The 12,688-nt window shown below is 45.8% G+C and overlaps 1 protein-coding gene across 1 annotated transcript in view; it reads left to right on the top strand.

The window, feature by feature from the left end:
* Window positions 1-12,688, top strand: part of LOC140397295 (probable E3 ubiquitin-protein ligase HECTD4) — a 561,188-nt gene that overhangs the window by 292,511 nt on the left and 255,989 nt on the right. The window contains 2 exon segments of the mRNA XM_072486148.1: window positions 1,841-1,965; window positions 7,354-7,507. Of these exon segments, the coding sequence (XP_072342249.1) occupies window positions 1,841-1,965; window positions 7,354-7,507 (279 nt within the window).

Below are 12,688 nucleotides of genomic sequence, written 5' to 3'. Positions count from 1 at the left end.
ACGGGAGGTGTAGGCAGAGTCAATGGATGGGAAGCAGGTTTGTGTATGGACTGGGCTGTGTTCACGACTCTCTGAAGTTTCTTGCGGTCTTGGGCCGACAGTTGCCTTACCAGGCTGTGATGCAGCCAGATGGGATGCTTTTCTATGGTGCATCTGTAAAAGCTGGTAAGAGTTAATGTGGACATGCCGAATTTCCTTAGTTTCCTGAGGAGGTATAGGCGCTGTTGTGCTTTCTTGGTGGTAGCGTTGATAGCGTGGACCAGGACAGATTTTTGGAGATGTGTACCGCTAGGAATTTGAAGCTGCTAACCATCTCCATTTCGGCCCCGTTGATGTAGACAATGGTGTGTGCAGTACTTTGCTTCCTGAAGTCAATGACCAGCTCTTTAGTTTTGCTGGCATTGAGGGATTGATTGTTGTCGCTGCACCACTCCACTAGGTTCTCAATCTCCCTCCTGTATTCGGACTCGTTGTTATTCGAGATCCGGCCCACTATGGTCGTATCGTCAGCAAACTTGTAGATGGAGTTGGAACCAAATTTTGCCACGCAGTCGTGTGTGTACAGGGAGTAGAGTAGGGGGCTAAGTATGCAGCCTTGCAGGGCCCCGGTATTGAGGACTATTGTGGAGGAGGTGTTGTTGTTTATTCTTACTGATTGTGGTCTGTGGGTCAGAAAGTTGAGGATCCAGTTACAGAGTGAGGAGCCAAGTCCTAGGTTTTGGAGCTTTGATATGAGCTTGCCTGGGATTATGGTGTTGAAGGCAGAGGTGTAGTCAATAAATAGGAGTCTGATGTAGGAGTCCTTGTTGTCGAGATGCTCTGGGGATGAGTGTAGGGCCAGGGAAATGGCATCTGCTGTGGACCGGTTGCGGCGATATGCGAATTGCATTGGATTAAGGCGTTCTGGGCATATGGAGGTGAAGCACTTCATTACGACTGAAGTGAGGGCCACCGGACGGCAGTCATTGAGGCATGTTGCCCGGTTCTTCTTTGGCACCGGTATTTTGGTGGTCTTCTTGAAGCAGATGGGGACCTCGGAGTGAAGTAGGGACAGGTTAAAGATGTCCGCGAATACCTCTGCCAGCTGGTCCGCGCAGGCTCTGATTGCACGACCAGGGATCCCGTCCGGGCCCGTCGCCTTCCGAGGGTTCACTTTCAGGAATTTAAATCAAGGTAACAGCTCATGTTGGTAAATTAAGGGTTATATTGAAGAATAAAGGAATAAAGGGTTATGGTGTTCGGGCGGGAAAGTAGAGCTGAGTCCACAAAAGATCAACCATGATCTCCTTGAATGACAGAGCAGGCTCGAAGGGCCAGATGGCCTACTCCTGCTCCTAGTTCTTATGTATATTGATGATGTAATGTGTGCATCACTAATAAAAAGCATTCAACGTTTAGACATACCAGATTTTCAAGTTACATTACCCACAGTCTTTTCCTGAGTGTTGCCATGCTGTCCATTTGAGGCTTCTTGTGCCTTCCACAAGGAAGGTTCAGGATTATAGGCTTTTTACTTTTCTTCCCCTCAGCCAGTTGAAACATTTTAGCAGTTGCCTGTGTGTATACTGTATGGCTTGCCTGAGTCGAGTCACAACAGCAACTCTGCCAACAGAGGATTTAATTTTCACAAATTTGATTTTAAGATTCACCAATGTATGAGTGCAATTGCATCTGTTTGCAATTTATTGCTACTGATGGAATGAAATGCCAACTCCTGTCTCATCGACTTACTTTTAAGCTTGAGTTGCAATTGCACTGTTGCTTCCTTTTGTAAGAAGGATAGCTATAGCTTTACACTGTGTGCCACTCACTTGTTTTGCTATTTTGTTCTTTGATGAAGGAACTCCAGACCAGTATCTTGGCACTAGCCACCAAAATCCTGGCAGGATGTGATGAAGTACTTGAAAAACTCCAACGGGTCACCACATCTGTTATCAACAGTGAAATGGCTGATAAAGAGCACAGGTCAGTACTGTTATTAATCTTAATCTAGCATGTATATTTCATGATTAGGCAGGGTATGCTCCATTGTTGCTTTCTCACCCCCCCACTCCAAAACCCTCAGGTGGTCAGGTCACCCTCACATTGTGGTGGGGGGGGTGACCTAAATAAATCCTGTGGTTGGAGGGGTGAGGGTGTGGCCAGCTCTGGACCTGTCCATTGGGCAGTCAGCTCAAAATGGTGGCCCGATAGCGTGATTCGTAAGGGAATCCCCGCTATGCATAAAATCTGCAGTCCCCGTGTTGAGTGCAAATCAGTAGCGATTAAGGAGGACATAATCTGTCAAATGGAGAATACTGCCCTCTATTTATTTCTCTCTCCAGAGATACTGCCAGACCTGCTGAGTTTTTTTTCAACATTTTCTGTTTTTATTCCAAATGTATAACCTTCCAATTTGATATGTGGCTAACTGGGTCATCATGCTGACAGTGCCCCCCTCATTGAAACCTACCCTCTAAATCTTTTGCATGACTTCTGAAAATGCTGGTGTAATTGGTTAGAATTAAAGCATGTCCCGCGCCCCTCGGTGCCCCACGTGCCCGTGCCCCCCAACCTTGCCCCTCTGGGCAACCTCGGCTAGTGAGTGGGCTGTACAAGTGGTCGTCCTTCACCTCAGTGGGCCGCAAGGTTGAAATCGGGCTTGTTCACCCTTGAATAGGATTTAATGCACACTGAATATTTCATAAGTTATTTAAAAAATGCTTAATCATTCATATATTAATAGAACTCTCATTAACTTCCAAGTGGTAAAGCAAAAAATAAATATTTACACTCGATTGGATGCAGAGGGAACACAAGGCTCTCTCAGTCAGTGTGTTCATAAAGCACGCACCTCACTTGCCCCTGCTTTGTGTGTGTATCACTTCAGTTATACCAGTAGGAAAAAAGTTACACGGATGGAAACCAGTGGAATGTGGCAACTCTACACATGGGTAATAGTCAACAAAATATCTTGTGGGCTGTAGAATGCTGATGAGTACTATGTTGCTCGCAGACCGAAAGTTGTTTACCATTGTTTGAAATTGTCTTCGTGTTTTTCCTACCAAAAAGCATCAATTCACATTTCTCTGCGTTGAATTTCGTCTGCCATCCTTCTCATTCCACCAACTTGTCAATGTCCCTTTGAGGTTCTACACTATCCTCCTCACAATTTACAATACTTCCAGGTTTCATATGAGCCACAAACTTTGAAATTGTGCCCTGTATACCAAAGTCTAGGTCATTAATATATCAGGAACAGCAAGAGTCCCAACATTGACCCCTGGTGAACTCCACTACAAACCTTCCTCCAGCCTGAAGAACATTCATTAGCCATAATCTGTTTCCTGTCACTCGGCCAATTTCATATCTGTGTTGTTACAGTTCCTTTTACTCCATCAACTGACTTTGCTCTCAAGTCTGTTGTGCGGCACTTAAATACCTTTTTGAAGGTCCAAGTACCCCAAATGAGCAGCATGGCAGGGGGGTGGGCACCGGAGCAATAGGTCAGAAGGTGAAAGGAATGAGCGAGAACTAGGGAATAGGGCCAGTATGGCTCTGAGGCAGAGCAGACAGGGAGATGTTGCTGAACACAGCGGGTCTGGTGGCCTGAAGTGCATATGTTTAAATGCAAGAAGTATTTCGGGTAAGGCAGATGAACTTAGAGCTTGGATTAGCACTTGGAACTATGATGTTGTTGCCATTACAGAGGCCTGGTTGAGGGAAGGACAGGATTGGCAGCTAAATGTTCCAGGATTTAGATGTTTCAGGCGGGATAGAGGGGGATGTAAAAGGGGTGGCGGAGTTGTGCTACTGGTTAGGGAGAATATCACAGCTGTACCACGGGAGGACACCTCAGAGGGCAGTGAGGCTATATGGGTAGAGATCAGGAATAAGAAGGGTGCAAGCACAATGTTGGGGGTTTACTACAGGCCTCCCAACAGCCAGCGGGAGATAGAGGAGCAGATAGGTAGACAGATTTTGGAAAAGAGTAAAAACAACAGGGTTGTTGTGATGGGAGACTTCAACTTCCCCAGTATTGACTGGGACTCACTTAGTGCTAGGGGCTTAGACGGGGCAGAGTTTGTAAGGAGCATCCAGGAGGGCTTAAAACAATATGTAGACAGTCCAACTAGGGAAGGGGCTGTACTGGACCTGGTATTGGGGAATCAGCCCGGCCAGGTGGTAGAAGTTTCAGTAGGGGAGCATTTTGGGAACAGTGACCACAATTCAGTAAGTTTTAAAGTGCTGGTGGACAAGGATAAGAGTGGTCCTTGGGTGAATGTGCTAAATTGGGGGAAGGCTAATTATAACAATATTAGGTGGGAACTGAAGAACCTAGATTGGGGGCGGATGTTTGAGGGTAAATCAACATCTGACATGTGGGAGGCTTTCAAGTGTCAGTTGAAAGGAATTCAGGACCGGCATGTTCCTGTGAGGAAGAAGGATAAATACTGTAAATTTTGGGAACCTTGGATAACGAGCGATATTGTCGGTCTCGTCAAAAAGAAAAAGGAGGCATTTGTCAGGGCTAGAAGGCTGGGAACAGACGAAGCCTGTGTGGAATATAAGGAAAGTAGGAAGGAACTTAAGCAAGGAGTCAGGAGGGCTCGAAGGGGTCACGAAAAGTCATTGGCAAATAGGGTTAAGGAAAATCCCAAGGCTTTTTACACGTACATAAAAAGCAAGAGGGTAGCCAGGGAAAGGGTTGGCCCACTGAAGGATAGGCAAGGGAATCTATGTGTGGAGCCAGAGGAAATGGGCGAGGTACTAAATGAATACTTTGCATCAGTATTCACCAAAGAGAAGGAATTGGTGGGTGTTGAGTCTGGAGAAGGGTGTGTAGATAGCCTGGGTCACATTGAGATCCAAAAAGACGAGGTGTTGGGTGTCTTGAAAAATATTACGGTAGATAAGTCCCCAGGGCCTGATGGGATCTACCCCAAAATACTGAATGCGCTAGAGAAGAAATTGCTGAGGCCTTGACAGAAATCTTTGGATCCTCACTGTCTTCAGGTGATGTCCCAGAGGACTGGAGAATAGCCAATGTTGTTCCTTTGTTTAAGAAGGGTAGCAAGGATAATCTAGGGAACTACAGGCCGGTGAGCCTTACGTCAGTGGTAGGGAAATTACTGGAGAGAATTCTTCGAGACAGGATCTACTCCCATTTGGAAGCAAATGGACGTATTAGTGAGAGGCAGCATGGTTTTGTGAAGGGGAGGTCATGTCTCACTAACTTGATAGAGTTTTTTGAAGATGTCACAAAGATGATTGATGCAGATAGGGCAGTGGATGTTGTCTATATGGACTTCAGAAAGGCCTTTGACAAGGTCCCTCATGGTAGACTGGTACAAAAGGTGAATTCACACGGGATCAGGGGTGAGCTGGCAAGGTGGATACAGAACTGGCTAGGTCATAGAAGGCAGAGAGTAGCAATGGAAGGGTGCTTTTCTAATTGGAGGGCTGTGACTAGTGGTGTTCCGCAGGGATCAGTGCTGCGACCTTTGCTGTTCATAATATATATAAATGATTTGGAGGAGAATGTAACTGGTCTGATTAGTAAGTTTGCAGACGACACAAAGGTTGGTGCAATTGCGGATAGCGACGAGGACTGTCAGAGGATACAGCAGGATTTATATAGTTTGGAGACTTGGGTGGAGAGATGGCAGATGGAGTTTAATCCGGACAAATGTGAGGTAATGCATTTTGGAAGGTCTAATGCAGCTAGGGAATATACAGTGAATGGTAGAACCCTCAAGAGTATTGAAAGTCAGAGAGATCTAGGTGTACAGGTCCACAGGTCACTGAAAGGGGCAACACAGGTGGAGAAGGTAGTCAAGAAGGCATGCGGCATGCTTGCCTTCATTGGCTGGGGCATTGTGTATAAGAATTGGCAAGCCATGTTGCAGTTGTATAGAACCTTAGTTAGGCCACACTTGGAGTACAGTGTTCAATTCTGGTCGCCACACTACCAGAAGGATGTGGAGGCTTTAGAGAGGGTGCAAAAGAGATTTACCAGGATGTTGCCTGGTATGGAGGGCATTAGCTATGAGGAGCGGTTGAATAAACTCGGTTTGTTCTCACTGGAACGACGGAGGTTGAGGGGCGGCCTGATAGAGGTCTACAAAATTATGAGGGGCATAGACAGAGTGGATAGTCAGAGGCTTTTCCCCAGAATAGAGGACTCAATTTCTAGGGGGCATAGGTTTAAGGTGCGAGGGGCAAGGTTTAGAGTAGATGTACGAGGCAAGTTTTTTTACACAGAAGGTAGTGGGTGCCTGGAACTCGCTGCCGGAGGAGGAGGTGGAAGCAGGGGCGATAGTGACATTTAACGGGCATCTTGACAAATACATGAATAGGATGGGAATAGAGGGATACGACCCAGGAAGTGTAGAAGATTGTAGTTTAGTCGGGCAGCATGGTCGCCACGGGCTTGGAGGGCCGTTCCTGTGCTGTACTTTTCTTTGTTCTTTGCCCTTATCAAGCGTCTCTCAAAAGAACTCTCAAAGAAAAACTCGAACTTAGTTATCCACTGTTTTCCTTTTAGAAATCCATGCTGGCCTTCCTTAATTTATCCATTGAACTATTAATTTTGTCCCAGGTTATTGTTTCTGAAAATTTCCACACCAAAAAAGATGTGGAAATCGGAGTCTAAAAGAGATCACACTGGAAATGCGAGTGAATTCAACCAGCAGCTTGGATGAGAAAGTACTGGTTAATGTTCTGCGTCTTCAGTTTTCAAGATTGAGATAACTGGGCTAACTTATGATAAACCACTTGAAAAACTTGGATTAATCCAGCTGGCGTGGAGAAAGACAGTGGTGGTGATGGATGATTTTTAAATATTTCCTGTAGTGGGGAAGTTCAGAACAAGAAAATGCAACCTTTCAGTACGAGCTGAGCAGTAAAAGATACATCCAGGAAACGTTCAGAAATGAGGGCGATCAATTGCTGCCAAGTCAATTAAAGAGAGATGCCTGTTTGGATTAACTATAGTCGGGCATGTAGAGAAAAGGCATCTTTCATCAGTAAGATGATTGCCATTGTTAACCAATATTTGAGCTAATTGAATGGGCTGAATGCCTGACTTATGTTATTGTGTGTGAAACATTCTGTTATCGAACAATAAAACTCAGTCGTACAAAGGGTACTGGTTAATCATCAAAAGTTTTAAAAAACTTCTTCACTCTCCCTGCCTCTTCTTTAACCCTGAAATATTATTGCTATTCGGTTCCTGATGCTGAGCTAGCTTAATAAAATGTATAAGTCTTATCTTTGAGAGCCAGAATAGGTGTGGGCCCCCTCTCTGGTATAAAATTCTGTGCTGTCGTTTACCTAATTTGGTTGTAATCCAAGATTGATTCTTCAATGCAGGCTGAAGGGCTTGGAACAGATCACCAAAGCCACTATGTTGGGCCATTTGCTGCCAGTATTGCTGACCTCTCTGATGCACCCAAACCTGCAGACTCTGATCATGGCAGATGCACTCATGCCGCAGCTGGTTCAGCTTGTTCTCTACACCAGCCAGGTAAAGAACAGAATTTTTAAAGTCTGTTTTGAAATACACATTTATAGTGATTGGAATCTTAATTTTGAAGCGAAACTACAAAGCCCCTGAAAAATCAATGTTTCCTATTATCTCCAGTTACCTTCTGCCTTCTGAATTTCGAGCATTAATCTGTGCCATGCTCCTCTGACACTTAGTATAAGAACAGCAGTCCCGCTCTCTTCTGTTTCCAGACATTGTTTCTCTCTCACTCTTGCAAATTTTCTTCTCATTTCCATTCTATCTTGAAGGAAATGATTTCTTGCAGGGCTAACATTCAATGTTACTAAGTGACCAGCTAGGTACTCTCATCAAAACCTTCAGAGTGAATCCTGCACAGTTATTTGTTGCCACCCTCCACTGATGCCCATTCAAGTGGACTTGCATAAGAGTGGTTAGCCATGTAGCGATCAGGAGTACAGATCTCTGGCCAAACCTATCTGCAATCCGACCGATGTGAAATTAACTAAACGGCTCTTGAAATGAAGCCAGGGCCTTCCAGGACAGTGTGACTCACCTGCTCAAAGATTGCTGAATTATCAGGGCAACTTTGTAATTTAAAAATCAAGTTTTTGAAGCATTTTGTTAACTTACGTTTCTGAAGTTCATACTAAATTATTGTTCTAAATTGGCTCCATGTGCACAACTGTTTTAGATTGTGGAGGTGGAATGGAGAGTTATTGCATTAACAGGTGTGCTATAAAATGCAGGTGCATTTTGCAGTTTCCTTCATATCTCTCCCAGTGCTATCATTTTGCACAATCTACTGGAATGTATTAAACTGATTAACTGTAAGAGCTCCATCATTTTCTGCAGCAAAATAAGCAATCTACTTGGTGAATCATATTGTTGTCTTGTGATTTGTCACTTTTAAAATATTTGTTCATGGTATCTGGGCATCACTAACAAGGCCGACAGTTGTTGCATGTCCGAAATTGCCCGACAGAAAATGGTGGTGAGCCGCCTTCTTGAACTGTAGCAGCCCTAGGGTGTAGGTGCACCTAAAATGCTTCTAGGAACGGAGGTCCAGGATTTTGGCCCAGCAACATTGAAGGAAGAGCAGTTATATTTCTAAATCTGGATTGTATGCAATGGAAGGCTGCTTGGTGGTCATGTTCCCGGATTTCTGCAATGCCTTTTGTAGATGCACTGCCACAGTGCACCAGTTTTGGAGGAGTCTTTGCCCCAGGTGCTATTGAGCTTCTTGAGTGTTTGGGCTGCACACAACCAGGTAAATGAGGAGTATGGCATCACCCTCCTGATTGTGCCTTGTAGATAGTAAACGGGCTTTGGGGCGTCAGGAGCTGAGTTACAGGTGGCAGAATTCTCGCCTGTGATGTGCCCTTGTTGCACCGTATTTATGTAGTTGATTAAGTTTCTGGTTAATGGTCACCCCAGGATGTTGAATATGGGGAGATTCAACAATGGCAATGCTATTGAATATCAGGAGGAGATGGTTGACTTCTCTCGAATAGGAATTGGTCATTGCCTGACACTTGTGTGGGTGAATGTTTTGTGTTCGTGGAGTCAGAGATTTTACAGCATGGCAAGAGGCCCATCAGCCCATCATGTCCACACAAGCCATCAAGCACCTATTTACTCAAATTCCATTTTCCAGCACTTGGCCTTGTAGGCTATGGTATTTTCAGGATCTTTCAGAAATCACTGGAAGCAGGGAGGGTCCCAGAGGAGTGGAAAGTAGCTCATGTAACACCGCTGTTTAAGAAGGGAGGGAGGTAGAAGACCGGTTAGCCTGACTTTGGTCATTGGCAAGATTTTAGAGTCCATTATTAAAGATGAGATTGCAGAGTACTTGGAAGTGCATGATAAAATAAGACTGAGTCAGCATGGCTTCGTCAAGGGGAGATCAAGTCTGACAAATCTGTTTGAGTTCTTTGAGGAGGTAACAAGGAAGTTAGACAAAGGAGAACCAGTGGACGTGATTTATTTAGATTTCCAGAAGACTTTGACAAGGTGCCGCATAGGAGACTTATTAATCTAATAAGTTAAGAGCCCATGGTGTTAAGTGTAAGATCCTGGCACGGATAGAGGACTGGCTGGCTGTCAGAAGACAAAGAGTGGGATAAAGGGGTCGTCTCAGGATAGCAGCCGGTGACTAGTGGTGTGCCTCGAGGGTTGGTTCTGGGACCACAACTTTTCACAATATACATTAATGATTTGGAAGAAGGAACTGAAGGCACTGTTGCTAAGTTTGCAGATGATTACATTACATAGATGTAAAGATTTGTAGAGGGACAGGTAGTATTGACGAAGCAGGGGGGCTACCGAAGGACTTGGACAGGCCAGGAGAGTGGGCAAAGATGTGGCTGATGGAATACAATGTGTAAAAGTGTGAAGTTATGAACTTTGGACGGAGGAATGGAGATATTGACTATTTTCTAAATGGGGAAAAGCTTCGGAAATCAGAAGCACAAAGGGACTTGGGAGTCCTTGTTCACCATTCTCTTAAGGTTAACATGCAGGTTCAGCCGGCAGTTCGGGAGGCAAATGCAATGTTAGCCTTCATGTCGAGAGGGCTAGAATACAAGAGCAGGCTGTATAAGGCTCTGGTCAGACCACATTTGGATATTGTGAGCAGTTTTGGGCCCCGTATCTAAGGAAGGATGTGCTGGCCTTGGAAAGGGTCCAGAGGAGGTTCACAAGAATGATCCCTGGAATGAAGAGCTTGTCGTATGAGGAACGGTTGAGGTCTCTGGATTTCGTTGGAGTTTAGAAGGATGAGGGGGGATATTATTGAAACCTAGAGGATACTGTGAGGCCTGGATAGAGTTGACGTGGCAAGGATGTTTCCACTTGTTGGAAAAGCTAGAAGTGGAGGACACAATCTCAGACTAAAGAGACGGTCCTTTAAAACCAAATGAGGAGGAATTTCTTCAGCCAGAGGGTGGTGAATCTGTGGAACACTTTGTAGCAGAATACTAAAATGTTGTGAGGGTTCCCACCTCTTATTGCCCTTCTTGGCAGTGTGTTCCAGATTCCCACACCCTCCTCAGAAAAAGAAATTCCACATATCTCCAAAGAACTTCCTGCCCATTATGTCCCTCATAATTTTTTTACACCTCAATCAGGTCTCCCCTCAGCCTCCTTTGCTCCAAGGAAAACAACCCCCACCTATCCAGTCTTTCTTGATAACTGAAACGCTCCAACCCAGGCAGCATCCTGGTGAATCTCCTCTGCATCCTCTCTAGTGCAATCAATTCCTTCCTAGAGTGTGACGACTGGAACTGCACAGAGTACTCCAGCTGTGGCCTAACCGGCATTTTATATCGCTCCATCATAACCTTCCTGCTTTTATATTCTATTAATAAAGGCAAGTATCTCATATGCCACCTTAACCACCTTATCTGTCTGTCCTGCTGACTTTAGGGATCTCTCAACATGTGCGTCCCTCTGATCCTCTGTGCTTCCTGGGGCCCTAACTTTCATTGTGTATTCCCTTGCCTTGTTAGTCCTACTATTGTATTTCTATGTTTACAAACTTGCCAATCTCACAGGACTGATCAGCTAAATGTAGGTTTGGTTTATTTGAAGATGTAATGCAGGATTGCTCAGCAGACAGACTTCATTAAGATTCAAAAGTTTTTGAAAGCAGTAGATTCCAGCAGGACGGCATGGCGGTGCAGTTGTTAGCACTACTGCCTACAATGCTGAGGACCCAGGTTCGACCCCAGCTCTGGGCCACTGCCTGAGTGGAGTTTGCACATTCTCCCCTTGTCTGCGTGGGTTTCACCTCAAAGATGGGCAGGTTACTTACTTGCCTTGCAGGTCAGCTGTTGAGTTCGGGAGTGAGAGCTGGGACCTTAGAATCAGCGCGGGAATTTTGAAAAGCGCGGGGGCTGCGAGACAGAGGGGACCATTTAAAAGGTCGCTGTCTGTGGTGAGGTGAGTACAGATTAACTTACTTGCCTTGCAGGTCAGCTGTTGAGTTCGGGAGTGAGAGCTGGGACCTTAGAATCAGCGCGGGAATTTTGAAAAGCGCGGGGGCTGCGAGACAGAGGGGACCATTTAAAAGGTCGCTGTCTGTGGTGAGGTGAGTACAGATTAACTTACTTGCCTTGCAGGTCAGCTGTTGAGTTCGGGAGTGAGAGCTGGGACCTTAGAATCAGCGCGGGAATTTTGAAAAGCGCGGGGGCTGCGAGACAGAGGGGACCATTTAAAAGGTCGCTGTCTGTGGTGAGGTGAGTACAGATTAACTTACTTGCCTTGCAGGTCAGCTGTTGAGTTCGGGAGTGAGAGCTGGGACCTTAGAATCAGCGCGGGAATTTTGAAAAGCGCGGGGGCTGCGAGACAGAGGGGACCATTTAAAAGGTCGCTGTCTGTGGTGAGGTGAGTACAGATTAACTTACTTGCCTTGCAGGTCAGCTGTTGAGTTCGGGAGTGAGAGCTGGGACCTTAGAATCAGCGCGGGAATTTTGAAAAGCGCGGGGGCTGCGAGACAGAGGGGACCATTTAAAAGGTCGCTGTCTGTGGTGAGGTGAGTACAGATTAACTTACTTGCCTTGCAGGTCAGCTGTTGAGTTCGGGAGTGAGAGCTGGGACCTTAGAATCAGCGCGGGAATTTTGAAAAGCGCGGGGGCTGCGAGACAGAGGGGACCATTTAAAAGGTCGCTGTCTGTGGTGAGGTGAGTACAGATTAACTTACTTGCCTTGCAGGTCAGCTGTTGAGTTCGGGAGTGAGAGCTGGGACCTTAGAATCAGCGCGGGAATTTTGAAAAGCGCGGGGGCTGCGAGACAGAGGGGACCATTTAAAAGGTCGCTGTCTGTGGTGAGGTGAGTACAGATTAACTTACTTGCCTTGCAGGTCAGCTGTTGAGTTCGGGAGTGAGAGCTGGGACCTTAGAATCAGCGCGGGAATTTTGAAAAGCGCGGGGGCTGCGAGACAGAGGGGACCATTTAAAAGGTCGCTGTCTGTGGTGAGGTGAGTACAGATTAACAACTTGCTTACCTTGCAGGCCAAGTCGATTTCAGCAGGAGCGGAGCAGGTTAGTCCATTTCTGCGGGGGCAGTGCGGAAGTGATTTCTGGGAGGTAAGTTTCTCCTTTAAATAAACTTTTTTTAAAAATTCTAGTGTTTAAGGTGGGAACAGGAAGTCGACCCGCGGACGTCTGGGAAGACCCTCACCAATAAATTCTGGTGGAGAGG

This window comes from Scyliorhinus torazame, chromosome 1 (genome assembly GCF_047496885.1).
Source record: "Scyliorhinus torazame isolate Kashiwa2021f chromosome 1, sScyTor2.1, whole genome shotgun sequence".
Classification (NCBI taxonomy): domain Eukaryota; kingdom Metazoa; phylum Chordata; class Chondrichthyes; order Carcharhiniformes; family Scyliorhinidae; genus Scyliorhinus; species Scyliorhinus torazame.
The sequence above is the reverse complement of the archived record's forward strand: the minus strand, read 5'-3'. Positions and strand labels throughout refer to the sequence as shown.